This window comes from Pinus tabuliformis, chromosome 7, assembly GCF_031772625.1.
Source record: "Pinus tabuliformis cultivar Carrire ecotype Pingquan chromosome 7, CPIR1, whole genome shotgun sequence".
In the NCBI taxonomy this organism is placed as follows: domain Eukaryota; kingdom Viridiplantae; phylum Streptophyta; class Pinopsida; order Pinales; family Pinaceae; genus Pinus; species Pinus tabuliformis.
This window is the reverse complement of record NC_142293.1, coordinates 767,826,368-767,846,259: the sequence shown is the minus strand read 5'-3', so window position 1 is coordinate 767,846,259 and position 19,892 is coordinate 767,826,368. Positions and strand designations below refer to the sequence as shown.

General features: G+C 38.9%; 1 protein-coding gene across 1 annotated transcript in view; it reads right to left on the bottom strand.

Annotated features, from left to right (window-relative positions):
• LOC149249809 (uncharacterized) overlaps positions 1–19,892 on the bottom strand; it is a 208,960-nt gene that overhangs the window by 158,660 nt on the left and 30,408 nt on the right. The window contains exon 2 of the mRNA XM_089458800.1: positions 12,885–12,952. Within this exon, the coding sequence (XP_089314926.1) occupies positions 12,885–12,952 (68 nt within the window). The remainder of the gene's footprint in view (positions 1–12,884; positions 12,953–19,892) is intronic.

The window sequence follows — 19,892 nt, the reverse complement described above, 5'->3', positions numbered from 1 at the left end:
GGCTACGTTGAGGGCTTACACCACTGCCCTTCTTACCTGCGTATTAGACCTATGTTAGGGCTTCTCCATAGGGCAGCGTTAGGGCTTCTTGTGGCTGAGATAAGGGTTGTCCTCCATGACAACGTAGAGCTTTCCACAACTTCTAAGGCATCTCCTATGATAGCGTAGAGCCTTCTCCATTAGGGCAGCGTTGACTCTTAGGATCTCTCCTCCCACCAAAACCCAAAGACAAGTGGAGAGGAAGAGATCACAAGAAGAGTGTGTCCAAATGACTTGCAAGCCACCTCTTTTTATACTAAAATGTTGAGCACAAGTGGGGGCAATTTGGTTGTTGGCCGACCTTGACAAATTGTCCCATAACACAAATAAATTCATATCTCCATGAATACATGTCGGAATCGGATGATCTTTAGATCAATACTACACCTCTCGACAAGAAGAATCCAAGAAAAATATCAGCTGCCATAAATAAGATGACCCATATGGAGTTTGGCCCTAGTTGCCAATTTTAACAGGGTAAGAGGTATGATATTGATCTAATGACATGTTGGCTACATTGGTTATATGACTATACTTAGTTGATGTGTTGTATGCTAGTATAGATTAGAGTAAGTAATACATTGCATTTGTGTGTTGCATTTTGAGTGAGCATCCTACTTGTTGTATTTATCATGTTGTTGTGTTGCATATTACAAAATATTGCACTTAGTTTTTCTTTTCTCTATGGATTTTATTATATCATATAAAAAACAAGGGTAACAATCAGCACCTCGCGCACATGCTTCCAAACAAGTTGATTTCAGTGTGTAGGTAACAGGTCTGTGAGCCCAGGGATTGATGGGGTTCTCATGAACTCCCCTTTTGGGCCTATGGATCATGTGCCCAACATGTCCCTTAGTTGGAGCCAAATGTTACCCACCAAAATGGGTAACCCTCTAAGAGAAAAAATTATCCTATCTTGAACAACCAGCCAACCAACAAGCCTACACATGTTCTCATTGATGATGATATGTCAATTTCCTCTGCCATCTACAACATACACCTCTCACCATCCAACATTCCTCTTGGATGAAGGTGGGCTACCACTCAACAAGTACTTTGACAATTTTTCAATCGAGTACTTTTTGGTTAATGTTTTGAGCATTTAGTATGGATAAAGAGGTGATTTGGATGATTGATTGATCTTGACTATAAACTTATTCTCTCACCTTACCAGGGGGACTAATCTTTAACGCTACTCTAGTGGGACCTCCCCTAAGGCCTTAGGGTTATAGGAAGGGCACTACTTGGAAAGTTTGGATTGTAGTGTGTCTATTCCACTTTTCCATGCTTAACCTTTTCCATGCCACATTATTTCCTTTGATATCATCTCCATTCTTTGGGTTAAATGTCATTGGTTCACTTGGATTTGGCACGCACATATCCACATCTTTGAGTTGGGCCAAAAAACATTGCCCTAAAGTTTGACACAACTAAAAGAACGAAAAGCATGGGATGGCCACAATTGAACCAAAAAAAAAAGATGGTCGAGACATAAGTTATTGGGTGGGAAAAAGCCTAGCATGAGCTCTACCCCCCTCATTAACAATCACCTGATTCCCAAGCACTTGATGCTCTATCTCATCAAAAGGAACCCTTGCATATCCCAACCCTAATGAGCAATAAACTACCTCATCTTAAGGGATAAAACAAATGATACATCATAAAGAGCTAGCTTTGATCCTTGAGCTATGCACCAAATAAAAGCATTATCAAAAAGAAGTAAAAGGTACACCAGAGTGGTGGAATCAGCAGGCCGAGAAGGGTAATTCATGCCTCCACGATTGCTCCCTTCATTACATCAATACACTCAAAAGACCCCTGACCATGGTACTTGACCATGAAGTCCTTCCCCTCCACTGCTGCCAATTTTCACTAACACCTATGGATTGAAGGGTTATCCTTGGAAATGCAACCTCCCCTTGGGGGCTCGAAGCACCTAATAGGGTTGACTACTTAGCCACACCTACAAAGGTACGGAACAGTTTTACGAGACTTGGTCTAATTGGATATTTGAAGGTGATCCCAGTTTGAATTATTAATATGCCCTTAACAATTAAGAATAATTCGCTTAGATGCACTTATTATCTCAATCTCTAATGAATGGCTACTTTCACTTGAGTTTGAGATGGTTTTGCCAAGTGGTCCAAAGCAGCTAAGGCTTTGAGGGCGCCCTACTCCACATGATGCCCAGGCCGTATTACACTCCTAGAGAGCATGATGATCTGGTAGATGCAACATTACCCCTTTATGGCCAAGCATTGGCCACTTTGATGATATGAGCAGTTGATGGATATCCCAAAGCACCACCAGATGCCAAAACACTGAGCTTCTCTTGCTTAGCATGGAGGATTCTTGATGATGTACTAGTGGACCCAGCATGACCCCACACTGGTCTTGACACTACTGTTGAAATTTGTAACTAGGTTCAGTCTTCATAAATGTATTTGAAATGTACTTATCAAAAGAATGAAGAAAATATTTTTACTATTCTTATTATTATGACTTATTAAAGCATGGGTTTCATGCTTGGGTCATCATGTTTTAAGTCAAATTCCCCATTGAGGACTTATAGGATTTATTCTAAGTCATTAGAGTCATTGTACATTAAAAGACACCCTTCTTGGGCTTTCGAATCATGTAAAAAGAATTATTTTTGAGTCAAAAATGAATTTAGTCTCCTCCACACCAAGTCGGCCTCAAGAAGAGTAATTCGACCTCCCAGGAAGGCTCTATATACAAGGTAGTTTGAATTCATTTGGAGCATCTCACTCTCTCACACATAGTTTGACATCTGAAGTTGGAAGCTAAGAAGTGCGAAATTGAGAAAGGGTTGGAAGGAGAGCTGGAAAGGAGTATGAGTTTCTAGAGGAAGATAGAAGACCTCAAGATCGAAATTTTGGGACAACTCTCACTCACTTCTGAGGTGTATCAAGGGAGATCGAAGTTTTCTTAGTCTGGTCGAAGTTGCTGTTGCTACTGCTACTGGGTCGAAGCTGTTGCTGATGCTGCTAGGTCGAAGTTGCTTTTGAAGGGTTATCATCTGCAAGAAGGATTGAGGGTTGACTTGGTGTGGAGGAAGTCTTTGTTTGGGTCTAGAGTCTTGGATTATCTCGAGAAACTATTGAAGGAAGAATTGTTGACTGGGTTTTCCCCTAGATAGGGGTTTTGCCCTGGCTGTCCGCCTACATCTGTTGTCCTTGTGTCATTGTTTTGGTAATTGCTTGATGAACTAAAAGATAAAAGAAGAACATAAAGATAAAAGAATCACAAGTAATTATCTATATAAGAAAATCTTTATGCCTTTCTGATTTTCTAACATGGTATCAGAGCTAAGGTGAAGGAGGAAAAAGGTAATTTTGAATATCTACTAGAAGGAATCTAAAGGATTGATCAAGGGATCATATAAGGAGCTATTATAAGAGAAGAAGCTCACTATCTTCAAGGACAATGTCTAACACAATAAAGAGTGAGAACAAATTGGAAGGAGCATCAAACTACAGATCTTGGAAGAAGAGAATTGACCTCATTCTTGAAAAGAACAAGGTCTTGGATTTGGTCAAAGGAAAGGTGAAGAAACCTACCGAAGAATCCAGTGATGCAGACAAAGTGAAGTATAGAGAATTGGAGATATTGGCTATGACACTAATGGTAGAAAGCATAAAGGACAATCTTGTCCCATACATTTCCAATATAGACCATGCTCAAGAAAAGTATGAAGCTTTGTCATAATTATTCGCTACCAAGAACATCAGTCAAGTATCAAGTTTGAAGAATGAGTTAAGGACTACAAAGATGACAAAGGATGATACTGTGGCTTCCTTCTTTATGAGGATATCTAGAATTAGAGATGAACTTCAAGCCATAAATGAAATTGTACCGGAAAAGGAGCTAGTAATCACTGCACTATTGGGATTACCACCTACTTGGAGTTCTTTTGCTTCAGGTCTCAATAGTTGGAAAGAAGCTCCTACCTTTGAGCAATTGTGGAATGCTTGCACCCAAGAAGAAATGAGAATTTCTTTAGTATCCAACAACAAAGAAGAAAAAGCCTCAAATGCATACTCTGCTTCTCACAAGAAAGGACACTCCAAGAAGTCAAGAGGGCCAAGAAGGAAGGTTGATATGTCTAAGATAGAATGCTACCAATGCCACAAAATGGGTCACTATAGAAGTGATTGTCCTGATAACCCAAAGAACAAGAAAAGAGGCAGAGATCAAGCCAATGTTGTTGAAGAACGATCTCCAAAGAAGACTAAGCCCAAAGAACTGGATATAAGGGATTTACACTACTAAGTCTTTTGATCTAAGCTTTAGTCATTTTATTTTTTATTTTTAGTATTTGTAGGTTTAACACATTTTGGAAAAACATTTTTATTTGTTCTTAAGGTTACAGGTATCCCTCAAGCTTGGAGGGAGCCCTCACCAACCTCCAAAGATAAGTTTCTTACTACTATTTTCTTTCTTAGTCTTCCTTACCTATCTAGTTTTGTTTGCATTAAATACTAATCATATTTTCCTTGTTTAGGAAAACTTACTGAAGGCTCAAGGAAGACGGCCTCACCAAACAAAGCATTGGAATTACAAGGTTTGTTAAGAAACAAGAGGTATGTTTTGAATTACAAGTTTTTGCTCTCTCCATATTCATTCTTGATAAACTACTACTAACATCATTATGTCTAAGCTTCTTGAATCCTAAAGATTCTTGATTGGGTGATTCATCATAAGATAAATCTACCCTCCTCATATCTTTGATTATTCTTGTAGAACCCTAGAAAGGTTCGTTGTGAAAACCCTAACCTAAGGGTATATTGATAATTATGTGTGGAACCCTAGCCTACTTAGGGTTATTGATGAAGTCTAAAGTAACTCACTGATACTTTGATGATGTCATGTTTGGGATTTTGGTATGGGTATGGAAACACTAACTTGTTAGGGTTGAATGGTAATGTCTAAAATCCCAAACCTTTGAAGTATTGATAATTTAGGGTTTGTTATGTTTTGTATTGAAACCCTAGATCATTAGGGTTTGGTAGGGTGTATAAGCAAGACCCTTATAATTTCTTAGAAATGAAATCCTTGGCATGTGTGTGTTTGTCCGATCAAACCCTAGTTTGATCAAGTTTGTTATATGTCTAACTCTTATTGATATTTGTGTAGTTGGGTTTGACTAACACATGTTATGATATGCTTGTGCATGATGATGGAATCCTAGATATATGAGTTGACCTAATTGTTGATGGTCATGAGTCCTAGGGTTTGGAACTAAGCCCTAGTCGAAGTTTGATTCTCTAGGATGATAGTATTTGTGAATTCTAGGGTTTTGTAATTAAACCTTAGTAGAAGTCCAAATCTCTAATATATGATGACAATGTGATAATTTGAGATTTGTGTAAGATTGTTGAAATCTGAATTTGAGTTATGATTGTTGGGAATAAGTAAAATCTAGGGTTTACAACAAACCCTAGTGGAAGCTAGTCATGTTGAGTTGCGATTGGTTTTGATTGTTGAATCTCATGTATGAAATCTAGGGTTTGTATGAAACCCTAGTAGGAAGTCTAACATATGAATCCTAAAAGTTGTTAGATACATTGTAGATCTATATTTGCTTGAATTGTTTCTGGGGTTTGCTATATGATGTAGTAGGGTATGTCATACCCTGGAGGCTGGAAGAAGCATTGAAACACTAGATGGAATAAAAGTTATTATGAAATGCTCAAAATCTTGATGTAGTCTAGGGTTTATGACAAAAACCCTAGCAAGAAGTCGAAGAGTATGTGTCTCGTGTTTGTAACCAAGTGTGAGTATTTAATGTCTAAAGTTGAAAGCTTCCATGATTTTGATGTGCTTAACTTCATGCTTCTATAGATTTGGTTGTACTTGCTAGCTAAGTTTTGTAGATACATAATCTTCAAAATGGTGAAGATGTTCATTGACAAGCATGAAGAAGAAAGTTATATGAATAATGATGGTCATGATAACTTTGATGAGAAGGATGGAGCCATGAAAGATTCTTTGATGTCATAGAAAATAAGTTGAGCCCCCTATGTTAAGAGGGAGCTTGAATAAAAGAAATCTCCCTAAGTTGAGAGGGAGCTTGGATGAAAGGAATCTCCCTAGTTGAGAGGGAGGTCATATCATAGTCATGATGGACACCTTGATAGAAGAAATTGGAGAATGTATTTTGAAGTGCTGCTGAGGTAAGAAGAGTCGGATCTACTTGTAAAATATGTTGATGCATGAAAGGACGTTGTATGGTTGAGGAATCTTCTGTCAAGATTCATTTGGAAAGCTCTAAGTCCTACTGTGAAAAGTTGAGAAGCAACATCAAGTTGTCTGGAAGACCCCGGAGGTTTGTATCTATTTATGTACATTTGAAAGTTTGTTACTGATTGGGGTTGTGTTTGTACAGGTAAATCTCTCGAAGATTTGATAGCATGTTTTTCATGCTTAGGATTGTCAATCAGTTTGATCATGAGAGTTTTGTTGCCGATCTATTTGATCGGGGAGGATTTGTTACTGATTGGAATAACCAGGAAGTTGAGGCTTTGTGAGTGAGATATTGCCTGGGAAGACATCTAGCCGGCACTTTGTGTTGATGTCTAGTTCCAGAAGTAGGGAGGGTGGTGTTAGTCATGGAGCTCTGACCTCGAATATGGACCTAGATCCCTGGATTGATGGTTAGTAAGTAAGCCTGATGGTACCTAAAGAGGCTGAAAGATTTAGTCCATCTTAGTCCCACCTGGATAGATTGCCATGCTCAGGAATCTAGTCCATGGCATTGCGGTGCCTAAATTCTTCATGGTTCATGTGTTCTGAGATCTTCCTTGTACTTGTACTAATGAATACCTCCCTAGTTAAGAGGGAGTGTTGAAATTTGTAACTAGGTTCAGTCTTCATTAATGTATTTGAAATGTACTTATCAAAAGAATGAAGAAAATGTTTTTATTATTATTATTATGACTTATTAAAGCATGGGTTCCATGCTTGGGTCATCATGCTTTAGGTCAAAGTCCCCATTAAGGACTTTTAGGATTTATTCTGAGTCATTAGAGTCATTGTGCATTAAAAGAGACCCTTCTTGGGTTTTCGAATCATGTAAAAAGAATTATTTTTAAGTCAAAAATGAATTTAGTCTCCTCCGCACCAAGTCGGTCTCAAGAAGAGTAAGACCTCCCTAGAAGGCTACATATACAAGGCAATTTGAATTCATTTGGAGCATCTCGCTCTCTCACACATAGTTCGATATTTGAAGCTGGAAGTTGGGAAGTGCGAAATTGAGAAAGGGCCAGAAGGAGAGTTGGCAAGGAGTGCGAGTTTCTAGAGGAAGATAGAAGACCTCAAGATCGAAATTTTGGGACAACTCTCACTCACTTCTGAGGTGTATCAAGGGAGATCGAAGTTTTCTTAGTCCAGTCGAGGTTGTTGCTACTACTGCGACTGGGTCAAAGCTGTTGCTAATGCTGCTAGGTCGAAGTTGCTTTTGAAGGGTTATCATCTGCAAGAAGGACTGAGGGTTGACTTGGTGTGGAGGAAATCTTTGTTTGGGTCTAGAGTCTTGGATTATCTCGAGAAACTATTGAAGGAAGAATTGTTGACTGGGTTTTCCCCTGGTTGTCCGCCTACATTTGTTGTCCTTGTGTCATTGTTTTGGGAATTGCTTGATGAACTAAAAGATAAAAGAAGAACATAAAGATAAAAGAATCACAAGTAATTATCTATCTAAGAAAACATTTCTGCTTTTCTGATTTTCTAACAACTAGTTGATGAGCATACCTTGATCTAGAGCCCAGATGAGGATGGTCATTGTTATCACCCCAAGAAACTCTCCTAGGTTGTATATCAGAGATGCTCGGGAACATTACAAACTCAACAAAATGTTGGATAAATGGTGGATGAATGAAAGAAATGCTGCATATTCAAGCCAGATAACCACTTCTACTATGCTTAACCCCAGACATGGGTGAACACCCCCAGACTACAAGGCTTTAGACCACCAATTACTCACAGTTTTAAAGAAAATGTGAAGATGGAGAATACTGATCACACCAGCAGATGCACAGGACCCTGTGATGGCCAGTTGCAACCAGTTAAAAGGTCTGTAAATCTGTTTTCTAATACACAGACAGGATGACAGCTCTCTGGCATTAAAATAACAAAAACCTGCAAACAAATTCAATGATACATGCTAAATCCTAACACAGAGGTGGGATGACAGCCCCTCTAATGCTAAACATTAACAGCACATGAATAAATGCAAAACAAGCACAGCCTGGAACAAGAAGAAGAAGTGGACAGTGAGCAATTAACAGCAAAAGAAGCTTGCATTAGCTGAAAATGAAGACCAGACACTGCAGGTATCACAGCAGTTACAATCTCCAGAAGTTGAACCTTACAGCAAAATAACACTCATCAACCTATTACATTCTGTCTTCTGGATATATATTGAGGTTGGTTTACAAAAACAGCGTGCTAGACTATGCGTGGAGGAGTCAATAAATGACCACCAACCACATTACAATCTGAAATGGGCCTCTGTTGCGATTTGACTGTCTTAATGAACAAATCGACCTTTCTCTGTCATTCTGTGATCCTTCTCGGGCAGATGAAGTGAAAAATGAATGAAACCCATAACTATTCAATGCTTTTAACTGCTCGAGGCAGTCCTTTTTGTCGTCTCGGCCATGCTGTTGAAATCCGCAAGGTACTAGCTGTTGGCTTCGTCCTTTTCCGGCAGCAGAGAACAGTCAGGGGTAATACAGGCAGTATGGTGGGAGCAAACCGAATAGAAGAATCAATTTCAGCCGTCGGATCGCGAAAACGAACGGCGGAGATCACATCGGGAGGAGCTATCGGGAGGCAAGGCGGAAGAGAGTTGTGAGCCGTCGGACCATAAAAATCAACGGCGGAGACTTGATCAGAGAGGCTATCAGGAGATAGCGCGGACAGGGGAACGTGGATCATCAGATCATATGATGGACGATCGGACGGCTATCGCACGAGGAAGATGCACGATGTTTAAACAGAGGGGATGGCGGTTTTGCGCGGCAGGCAGTTTCCCCGCACCGCCTATCGGCCCAAGGCGGTTTCCGTATTCAACAGCGTGATCCAATGAAACAACACCGCATGGCAGCCCGAAACCGCCGCCCCCGCGGGCTATCGCGCGCACAAGTCGCGCAATCGGGGGATGCGTCGGCCATTGGATCTGCGACAAACGACCAGATCGAGAGGAATATGCGCAGGGTTTAACGCTCGGGCGGGAAAACACAAAGACCGTTGGATGATAAGGCAGGCACGATCGGACGGCGAGAAATTAAAACATGTGTTTTAATTAATATGACAGGTGAAAAGACATAAAAAAGGTTTGCAAAGGGTTAAAACAGGTTATCGGGTTTATAAAGGCAAACAACAATAATGAAGATAGGGAGAATAAAGAGAATGAAAGGGAAGGAAGAAACGGGGGTAATGGAGCAAAAGGAAGTGAGCGGGAAAATAGAGAGAGGCAAAGATAACCATTGTAAACCATCTCTGAGCCAGCAACCAAGGACCAAACCTATTCCTTCTCCTGGAAAATCAGCAGCATGTAGCAGAGCTAACAGTCATCCCCCGGAATGGTTGAATAGGGCTTGTTGAACCTAATGGAGCCCCAATTTTGGAGAGAGAGAGCACTATGTTACCTACTTAGCATCCATGGTTATGACAGAGGGCACCCATAGCTGAATTTAAGACACATGGAGATGCTTTGAGGGTTAATTTGAGGACTTTTCCACAAATACAGGATGATCATGATGCATGGAGACCTTTGTAGCCCTTCCAGTGCATTGATGGAGCATTTTGAGCCCTAAAAGGGCATGACATCATCCATTTTAGAGGCTTACGGCTCACACATGTGGGTTTCTATTGGCATATTTTGTTGTTGAGCTAGTGGGTTGGCTTGTAACCCAATTTTACTTTATGTCTACTCAAAAATCAAACTTGTGTAGGAGCTGTCGGTCAATATTTAGAGGTGACAGACCTCATATAAGTAGAGGATCACCTCTACCATTTGTTCTTCAACACATTTGTGGATTTCGGCCTCTCTAGAAGAAACTCGACTTGCTTGTTGTACTTCGCTACTTGTGGAGATGTGATCTTATGTGGATTTTGGAGACTAGTTTTTGTTGTGGAGACATCATTTTGGCATTAAAAAAAGGCATGTTCTTAGATATATTGTGAGTATTTTTGTTGAGTATATTTTATGGTTTTGCATGTAATGGAATATTGAGAGGGTTTCTATTAATATTGCTAGGGTTTCTATTTTCCTTATCTAAATGCATATGTTTATATGAAATTCTTGGTAATTATTGCATGCTTTATCATTTATGCTTGAACTCCCTAGAAAACCTCTCAAAGAGCCTTTTTCTAGTAAATTTTTGGCCCCATAAAATGATAGATAGGGTTAGGAAGTGAAAACTAGAGTTTTGGCCCTTACTACCTTCAAAGATTTGATATTTCCATGGTTAAAGTTCTCCTAAGACTCCATCATTCAAGTAGAGAAAAGGCACTAGCATCCCTCATGATGATGAAAACCTCAAGAAATCTATTTTTTATCTCTCTTTTCCTATTTTTGGCCCTTCAAGGTAAGCCACTAGGGCTAGGGCAAGGGCCAAATTCAAATAGGCATAGATAGGGTTAGGAAGTGAAAACTAGAGTTTTGCCCCTTACTACCATCAAAGATTTGATATTTCCATGGTTAAAGTTCTCCTAAGACTCCATCATTCGAGAAAAGGCACTGGCATCCATCCTGATGATGAAAACCTCAAGAAATCTATTTTTTATCTCTCTTTTCCTATTTTTGGCCCTTAAAGGTAAGCCACTAGGGCTAGGGCAAGGACCAAATTCAAATAGGCTTGCCCTTGCTAACCTTTCTAACTCAAAATCTAGCCTTTTCTTGGGTGGAAATTGCCTAACTAGGGCTGATATAATCAACCCTAGGCAATTTAGATCTCTTGAAACCCTAATTTAGCATAAAGGCTTCAACTTATGGCTATTTGAAGGTTTGTCACTCCATTGGTTGATCATATCTTTCAAAGCAAAGCTTTTCTCTGTGCTTGCAAAGCTTTTCTCTATGATTGTGTGCCTAGATGTACCATTGTTGAACTACATCTTGAAACCCTAGGCTCCAAGTGCTATTTCCTAGGCTTCTCATGGGTACGCTTTTCCTTTATACAAAGAATTGTGCTTGGTTCCAAGCGAGAAGCACCTTGATCAAGCCTCTTAAACACGACCTTGATCCTATTAACATAGAATATCTTTAGGCGATCCATACTAGGAAGCCTCCCATGTGGTGAAATTCCACTAAACAGCTGGAGGTAGAGTGCTAAGGTGGCAGTGGCAGCCACCTCATCGTTGCAGTATGGTCCAGCCCTTGCCTCATGAGGCCTCGTACAAGGCCTGCTAGATTTTGAGGCAACAGGCCTCACTCGATGTCCCTGTCAAATTAGGTCGCCAACAACCACAACCATCACCGGTTTGAGTGCTGTGAATTATGAGCAGGAGGTCGCAGTATCAAGTCCCTGTGCTGGCTGCCTCTGTGACTATTGTGGGCCTTACTCAATGTCCCCACTTGTGTTATGTTGGCAAAAAGTAGCAAATTTACCCTTGTTACCATCCTCAAAATGAGGGGAAGTACCCAGTGTATTTCCCCAGGATGTGCATTTCACTGGGGAAAAAACATAAACAGTTTATTGTGCCCCAACTCCCTCATACAATTACCAAGCAAACATGATCCAATCACCTCCAAAGATGTTAAATTAGTACACAAATGATGTCATATGCATACAGGCTAGTTATCACTTATCATCAATAAACACTTCGATATCTCTCGCCATTAATATCCTTTTAAGCATACCAAACACAGAGTACACATAAATGGTATCATATGCATACAGGCTAGCTATCACTTATCATCAATAAAAACTTTGATATCTCTCATCATTAGCATCCTTTTAAAATACCAAACACACAGTAGCTGGTAGAGTAACTACCACACAAATCTTCAGACTCCCTAATACAAAATTCATAGTCTATCATGCTCAGGTAAAGTCCAAGTCCAAGCATACATCTATGCACTGTGCAACTATGCCCAGGTAACAGAAGACTCCAATAAGGAAAAAAGAAATATAGGGCCATGCAAGGGCTTTAAATTTGAATTTCGCAATAAGTTACTGTGGAGAGGGGATGAAGGACAGGATTCGGCATTCGCCTTAGATGTAATAGACTAACATGAAGATAAGATATGATCTCATATGTTGGAAGAGAGCAAAAGTTTCTATCAAAATTCAAAATATGCTTTAAAAGCTGGATAATAACACCCAGAACACCACCAAAACTTGAAAAGTCATAGTGAAGATCATTAAATGTAACTTCAGTAATTCTCATCTGAAATGGCCTGTGTAACACAACATAGCTAAACCAATATAAATAGAAGACAGATCAATGCTTTGTAATATTTCATCTAAAACCTAAGAATACTGAAATCTCCAGACATACTGAATACATATCAGCTGTGCTAAATAGCTCTGCCAACTAGCTTTGGTTTACATATAACAAGCAAAAGAAATTCATAAAATAATACCCGAATATTCAAGAATGGTGATGGCAAATAATGAGATACCAAAAACTGGCTCCCAAGAATTTACAGATTATTCTTTGTACTACAATTTAGGAAACAGCATTCCCATGACTAGGCAAAAAAAAAAAAAAAAATCAATGGTGAGGAGAAGAATGTAATAAGATATTTTTAACCCAAACAAACTAATTGAATGTACCCAACACTCAATAGTAGTATTTAGGAAAGAATTCACCTTACGGTATGGCCATCTTGGAATGCCATTATCATGAGATATCTTCTTTAGAACTTTACTAGAAACACCTGTATGCATGAGTTGACATCAATCAGACACAATCCATCCAAAAGTGCATCTCACAAAGGAGCCATACAAAACCACAATGATGAAACTGGAAAGCTTCTGTTATGGGCCTATAGATAAAATGAATAGGTGCTAAAAGAAGGATAAAGCCTTTGATAACTGCATTTAAGAAATAATGATCAATAGAATCAACAGAAAAAACAAAGATTCCAAAGCTCAACTTGCATGAATTATAAAAAAAGAAGGTGCTTCTCAAAATGATATTTGCAAATAACAAGAACAACTAGTAGAACAGATCCAGATAACACCGAGCACATAGTCGAGTGTATTTGATCTGGGCACATATACATTATTCTTATGCAAAGTTCTGGGCTATTCTCTGTGGATATTCAAAGATTCTTTCTATGGTTATAAGGCACATTAATTCTGTAATCCTATGCACTGCTCTGAAGATGATACGAAGGTTCTGTGGCTGGTACAGAGGATAAAGTTCGAGCTTTTATTGAGGATAAACTTGTGGACAGTCCTGTAACATTGATGTGGCATCTTGTGAACAGTTCTATGGACATTCTTGCAGACAGACATATGGAGGGCTGACTTGGCATTTGGATAATTGGTTTACTGGTCTATGACTTGGATTTCTCTCTTGTTGACAATGATTCTATAAGGAAAGGATTGTTGGGTTTTCTACATTGTGGGTTTTCCCAGGGTAAAATTGTCTTTTATCTATTGTGCACTGTGATCTCTATTTCTTGAATTTGAATGGCTAAATTGTTAAAGTATGATTGCTTGATGAAGAACAAAGAAATGCTAAAAGGAACAATAACACCTTCAAAAGAAATTATCAAGATCAAAAATTCAACTTGCAATTGAATTTCAACATGGTACAATAGCTAGAATGAAGGACAATTTGGGATGAGAATCCTCCTCAAATAAACTTCTACTTATAATCACATCTCTGTCCTATGCAAAGTCCTGTGGAGATTACGCGAAATTCCTTGATCCGAAATTCTGAAGCTATGGAAGAGGCCCTCTTAAAGACCTGAAGAAGCTTGTCTTAAGGATTGAATTAGCACTTTCATATTGTTGGTCAGTTGTCTGTGTCTATGGTATCAAGCTTATCTCTGTGGTCTGAATTATTTCTGTGATCACAGGACCAATAATCCGAATTGAAGTTCGACCCTCTGTGGATAGTGATCAAGTTCTAACCTATTGTATTTATGAAACAAATCTTAATTATATCCATGTGGTACTGCTATGTTGCTGTGGTATTGCTTAGTGCATAATTATGATCCGGGGGGTAATAAGAATATGGTATAGGCCATTCATCTGAGATAGTCCAAGTCTCTTCTCTCTGTGGTTCAAGGTCCAAGCATTTAAGGAAGGAAAGGAAGTCCGAGCTATATTACTGTTGCAAATAATGAAAAGTTCATCATCTCTATGGTTTAGAAAGTAAACAAGTCCGAGCTACATTATGTTACAGTCCAAGTTTGTGGAAGAGTGAGAAGGTGACTATCCAAGCATTTATATCCCCGTGGAAAATTGAACAAATCTTAAGTCAACTATTTTTATGACAAATGTCTGAAGTTTGTGCAGAGACTGAGAGGACTGAGCCTCCTCTCTGTAAGATCTCTTTGGAAAACGTAAGTATGAATTCTGTGATCCAAACTAAACCTGAGAACCAAGACTAAGGTATAATCCATATCTGTGGCTTGATCTGCATCCTTTCTGCAGTGAAGATTTGAGTCCACTGTGTTGCAGACTAAGATCTTTGTAATATGAAGATATGTTCGAGATTGCTTGAGTTTACTGTCTATGGTCGAGGACCTGGATAGCTAAGACATTATCTCAATTCACTTACACAATTAATCTACTCTGAGAACTTATAAAGATATCTTCAGGACGACCAAAGCCTCAGCCCAAATTACCTCAAAAAACACATGATACTAAAATTTTGTGAAGAAGCAGAACACACAAAGCAATCTGATATCTATACATAATAGATGAAGACACTGCAAATATCTCTTTGAAGCAGCCTAAAGAAATTTTAAATTAGACACTGTACTCAATGGTAGAATTGGAGACAAGTGAGGTAGGAATATTAATCCTTAAACTCTTCAAACAAAGAACTATCATCAGAAATGTGTTGCTAGAAGAATGAGATATTGTTGACATCTGATGGAAAGGTCTGTAAAGATACATTGTATAAGAGGTCGTGCCCTCAATCCTCTCCTTGCACATGAAGACTAAGTTTTTGTGTTACAATCTAAGTTAGACAATCTGTGAACGAAACATCAATGATCTCCATATCAAGTATAAAAGGCATGTCTATGGCAATTCTAGGTTTTGCAGCAAGCACATGAATATACTTATAGAACTTGCAAATCCGGAAGATGGTAGGTCTTGAGGATTTTGAATAATGAAGCATCTAGGGTTTGTAAACCCTAGCTATGATATGAATAAGAAAATCCCTAGGGGCAAAACCCTAGGACTGATTGTTTCAGCTAAAATAAGAAGCTCCAACTCCTGGAATGAAAAACATGACATCATGTGAGGACAAGGATGGTGAAAATTACAAAAGGTCCAAGGTTAAGAGCGAGCTGACTTTTCTCAAAAAGATAAGTATTCTATAACTTTCCTCTTTGATTAAGACTATTGTTGTTGTATTTAATTTTCAGTTAGTTTATTGTCCATGTATCTTTTGCTTGGTTATAATCACTCTTCCATATCCTCCCAGTGAGGAAGAATGAAGCAAAGCATGAGGACTTTCAAGATGTGTACCAGAAGAAGAACCGAGGAGCTGGCAACTTAGAGTATGCCTGGATTGATTGTGCCTAAGAAAAGTCAAGATCTAGTATGCAGCTGATGGAAGCATAGAAGCAAGAAGGTTCTCCCAGTAAAAGGAAGAGGTTCATGATAAGACGTTTGCCTCAGTTGGAAGAGTTACCCCAGATTTTTGAAGGAGATGAAAAAGGAGTCTCATGATTGAAGAAGATATTGTACTTTGAGAATTAGAGCAAGAATGATCTCAATAATTTGCTTCTGACGAAATAGGGACTTATGAGTTAAGAGGAAAAGGTATGCCTTCAAAGGGAGCTGGAAGCAGAATTTGACATGAAGGATCTTGGATTGATACAGTACTTCTTGAGGCTTGAGGTTAAGCGGGAACTATGTAAAATCTCCTTTGGATAAGAGAAGCATGTGATCAAGATCCCCCTGGAGTTCGAACAATGGATTGTAAACCCATGGCAAACCAATTAGAAGAAGTTGAGGAATTCTGATTCAAATCTTGTTGATCCATCATTGTATCGGCATTTCATTGGTTCTCTAATGTATTTGATTCAATTACTAGGCTGGCAGTGTTGACGATGAGAAAAGTACTACCAATAGTTGTTTACGCTTAGGATCTGCTATGGTTTCTTGGAAGAGCAGGATGCAGGATTTCATTGCACTAAGCACTACAGATGCAGAATATATGGCAGCTTGTGCAGTCAGTTGTGAAGCAGTTTGATGTTTGATGGCGTAATGGATTCGACCATGATACTTTGTAATAAGTTGTATGAGGATTGACAAAAAACTCGGTTTTTCATGGAAGGTCGAAACACATTATGACGAAGTACCACTATTTGAGACATGGTGACGATGGGTACCGAGAAGCTACAATAGATTTCCGCGGATAAACAGGTAGCTAATGAAAAGGAAGCATGAGTACTTCCAAGACAAGCTTGGACTTGTGAATAACTCCTCCCAGATTGAGAGGGAGTGAGGATGGACACCTAGTTTCTCCCTATGTCATATACTGTCACTGATTAGGATTAACACCCTAAGTCAAGTACATGGACCCAGATAAGGAGAATGGTAAATTGGATAAGCATCATGGACTGACATTCTTGTGTTATATATTGTGACTGATTAGGACTAACATCCTAAGTCAAGTACATAGACCCAGTTTAAGAATGGTCCGGCAGACCGACATTTCCATGTGCCAAGTACTGTGACCCATCAGGACTAGCACTACTAAGTCAAGTACTATGACAGCGAATTAGAAAATGGTCCTGTGGAGGATATACTCTGAGGAACCTATGTGGAGTATGTACCTCAGAGAGGCAGTTGTGTGGTATCCTGTTGAAGGCCTCCCAGCATTGTGCTTTGATCTAGTGGAGAGGTAAAGCTTACTTGACAAGGCCTTGGTAATTTGACAATGTTGGTTATGACGATGTTATTGATGATGTTTATCAATTTGGATCATTTCTTATAGACTATTTCAACTTCAAAAAATCCCTATGAGTCATTATGAATACCTCCCTAATTAAGAGGGAGTGTTGAAATTATAACTAGGTTTGGTCTTCATAATTTATATTTTATCATTATGATTTTGTCAAAAGTCAAAAAGAATTTATTTAAGTCAAGAGAACAATTATTTTTGTCATGTCCCATTTGGACACTTAAAAGAAAAGGAAAAGTTAAATATTTAAGTGTCTTTTGGTCAAATCCCAACTACCAAGTCGACCCTCCAAGAAGACAAGTCGGCTCAAGTGGCACCCCTTCACGTGAACAGAAGACTATATATTTGGCCTACTCGCATTCCTCAAAGTGGAAAATCAAATCACACAATATCTAAGGCTTTATACGAAGCGATCTAAGACTCTTTCTCAAGCAAAGTTCTGGGCACATATACATTATTCTTATGTGAAGTTATGGGTTATTCTCTATCAATATTCAGAGCTTCTTTCTATGGTTATAAGGCACATTAATTCTGTAATCTTATGCACTGCTCTAAAGATGATACGAAGGTTCTGTGGCTGGTACAGAGGATAAAGTTTGAGCTTTTATTGAAGACAAACTTGTGGACAATCCTGTAATAGTGATGTGGCATCTTGTGAACAATTCTATGGGCATTCTTGTGAACAAACATATGGAGGGTTGACTTGGCATTTGGGTAATTGGTCTACCAGTTAGGTTGTCTATGACTTGGATTGCTCTCTTGTTGACAATTATTCTATAAGGAAATGATTGTTGGGTTTTTCCCATTGTGTGCTTTCCCAAGGTAAAAAATGTCTCTTGTCTATTGTGCACTGTGATCTCTATTTCTTGAATTTGAATGGCTAAATTGTTAAATTATAATTGCTAGATGAAAAACAAAGAAATTCTAAAAGGAACAATAACACCTTCAGAAGTAATTATCAAGATCAGAAATTCAACTTGCAATCCAATTTCAACACAAACTGCATTAGAAAACCCTTCCAATGTGTTAAAATTGGCAACTAGGGCCAAATTCCACCTTGGGACAGCTCATATGATGGAGATGACTATTGCATTGGATTCCTCTTTTCGAGAGGTCAAAGTTTGATATAAAGATAATCTCATTCGGACAAGCAGAAGTGTGATTTTGAATTTATTCTCTCACATGTACAAATTGTTAAGGTCAACCTCAGCTTAATATAGGCTCAAGAAGCCCAATAGATGTGTCTCTTCACCCACATCAAACTGTATAAATAGAAGAGACCTCTCTCGTCATTTGGACATCGATCACTCAACACTTCTTCTCTCTCTTCAACAAATTGGTTCATACTACTTGGGGATCTTTTCTCTCCCTTCAACAAATTGGTTCATACAGCTTGGGGATCTTTTCTCTCTCTCTCTCACACGTGTGGTTGAAGGACGAGTTTTCTTGGCTAATTACAGAGCGAAATTTCAGAGTTTCATAACAGGTTTGACCAGCGTTGACCGAGGCCTTATTGACCAGGTTTGATTGCGTTTTTTAGGGCAAAAGTTCGATCTCCTTAGGCCGCATTTCTTGGCACAAAAATTGAGGAGTTTTAGGCTAGTTGACCCGCGTTGACTTTAGGGTCAACTGTTGTTTGACCGTAGAAAATTACAGCAGATTTTTTCTCTCCTTTGACCGAGTTTGACCAAGTTGTTTTGGGCTAAAGTTGACCTCCTAAACAGGCCGAGTTTGACCAAGGAAGACCGAGATGCTTCAAGAAAGATTTGTTGTTGTTTTGACCAACATTGACTTTCTGGTTAGGACTAAAGGTTTACTACAATTGACTGCATAATTTGGCAAGGCTAATTTGACTTTGTATTGGGCTAATCTATTTGACTTTTGTACTCTCTCTCTCTACTAAACTATTGAATAATAATAAGAAGATTTGATCAAAGGGTTTCCCCCATTGGGGTTTTTTCCTAGCATCCACCAAATCTGGTGTCCTCTTGTCTTGGCTTGTCTTCTGCATATGTTTTTATGTTCTATCTGCATTTACTGCCAATGTGATTAATGGTTAATGTGATCACTACTGGAAATTATTGGAAATTGTCATTGGGTTGCTAAAGTAACATAGAAGTAAAATGTGCCCACGGGGCTTTGGATTGACGGTGAATGGGTGCCTTGCTAAGGCACTCCTTGCGATAGGTCACCGGTTCAAATCCCCCGTGGGTACTTAGGTTAGTCTTAACATAGAAAAAAAAAAACATAGAAGTAAAATGTGCTAAGCATAGAACATACCATTGTTATCTAAACTTAACATAGTATCGGAGCTCAGGTGAAGACAAAGCCCAAGCAAGAGTGAGGGAAAGCAATCATTAAGGGAAGTTGTTGGACAAGAACTTAGAACTAGTCTCAATGACAACTACATCTTACTTCAAATCTGAGGACAAGCTTAAGGACAAATCCGACTATCGCATGGAAGATGTCTCTAGATTTGACTTTGCAAGAAAATGATGTTATGGACTATGTCAAAGGAAGAGTGGTGGAGCCTCCTTCAAGTGCACCCGCTACTGCAAAAACAAAGTACAAGAAAGGTGAAGTCAAAGCTAAGAAAATTACTGTTGATTCTATTCACAAGCCTTTGGTTGCCTATATTTCTGATTTGGAAACATCTAAGCAGATGTATGACAAGCTGGTTGGGATGTTCAAAGTAAATAATGCAAATCATGTCCTCT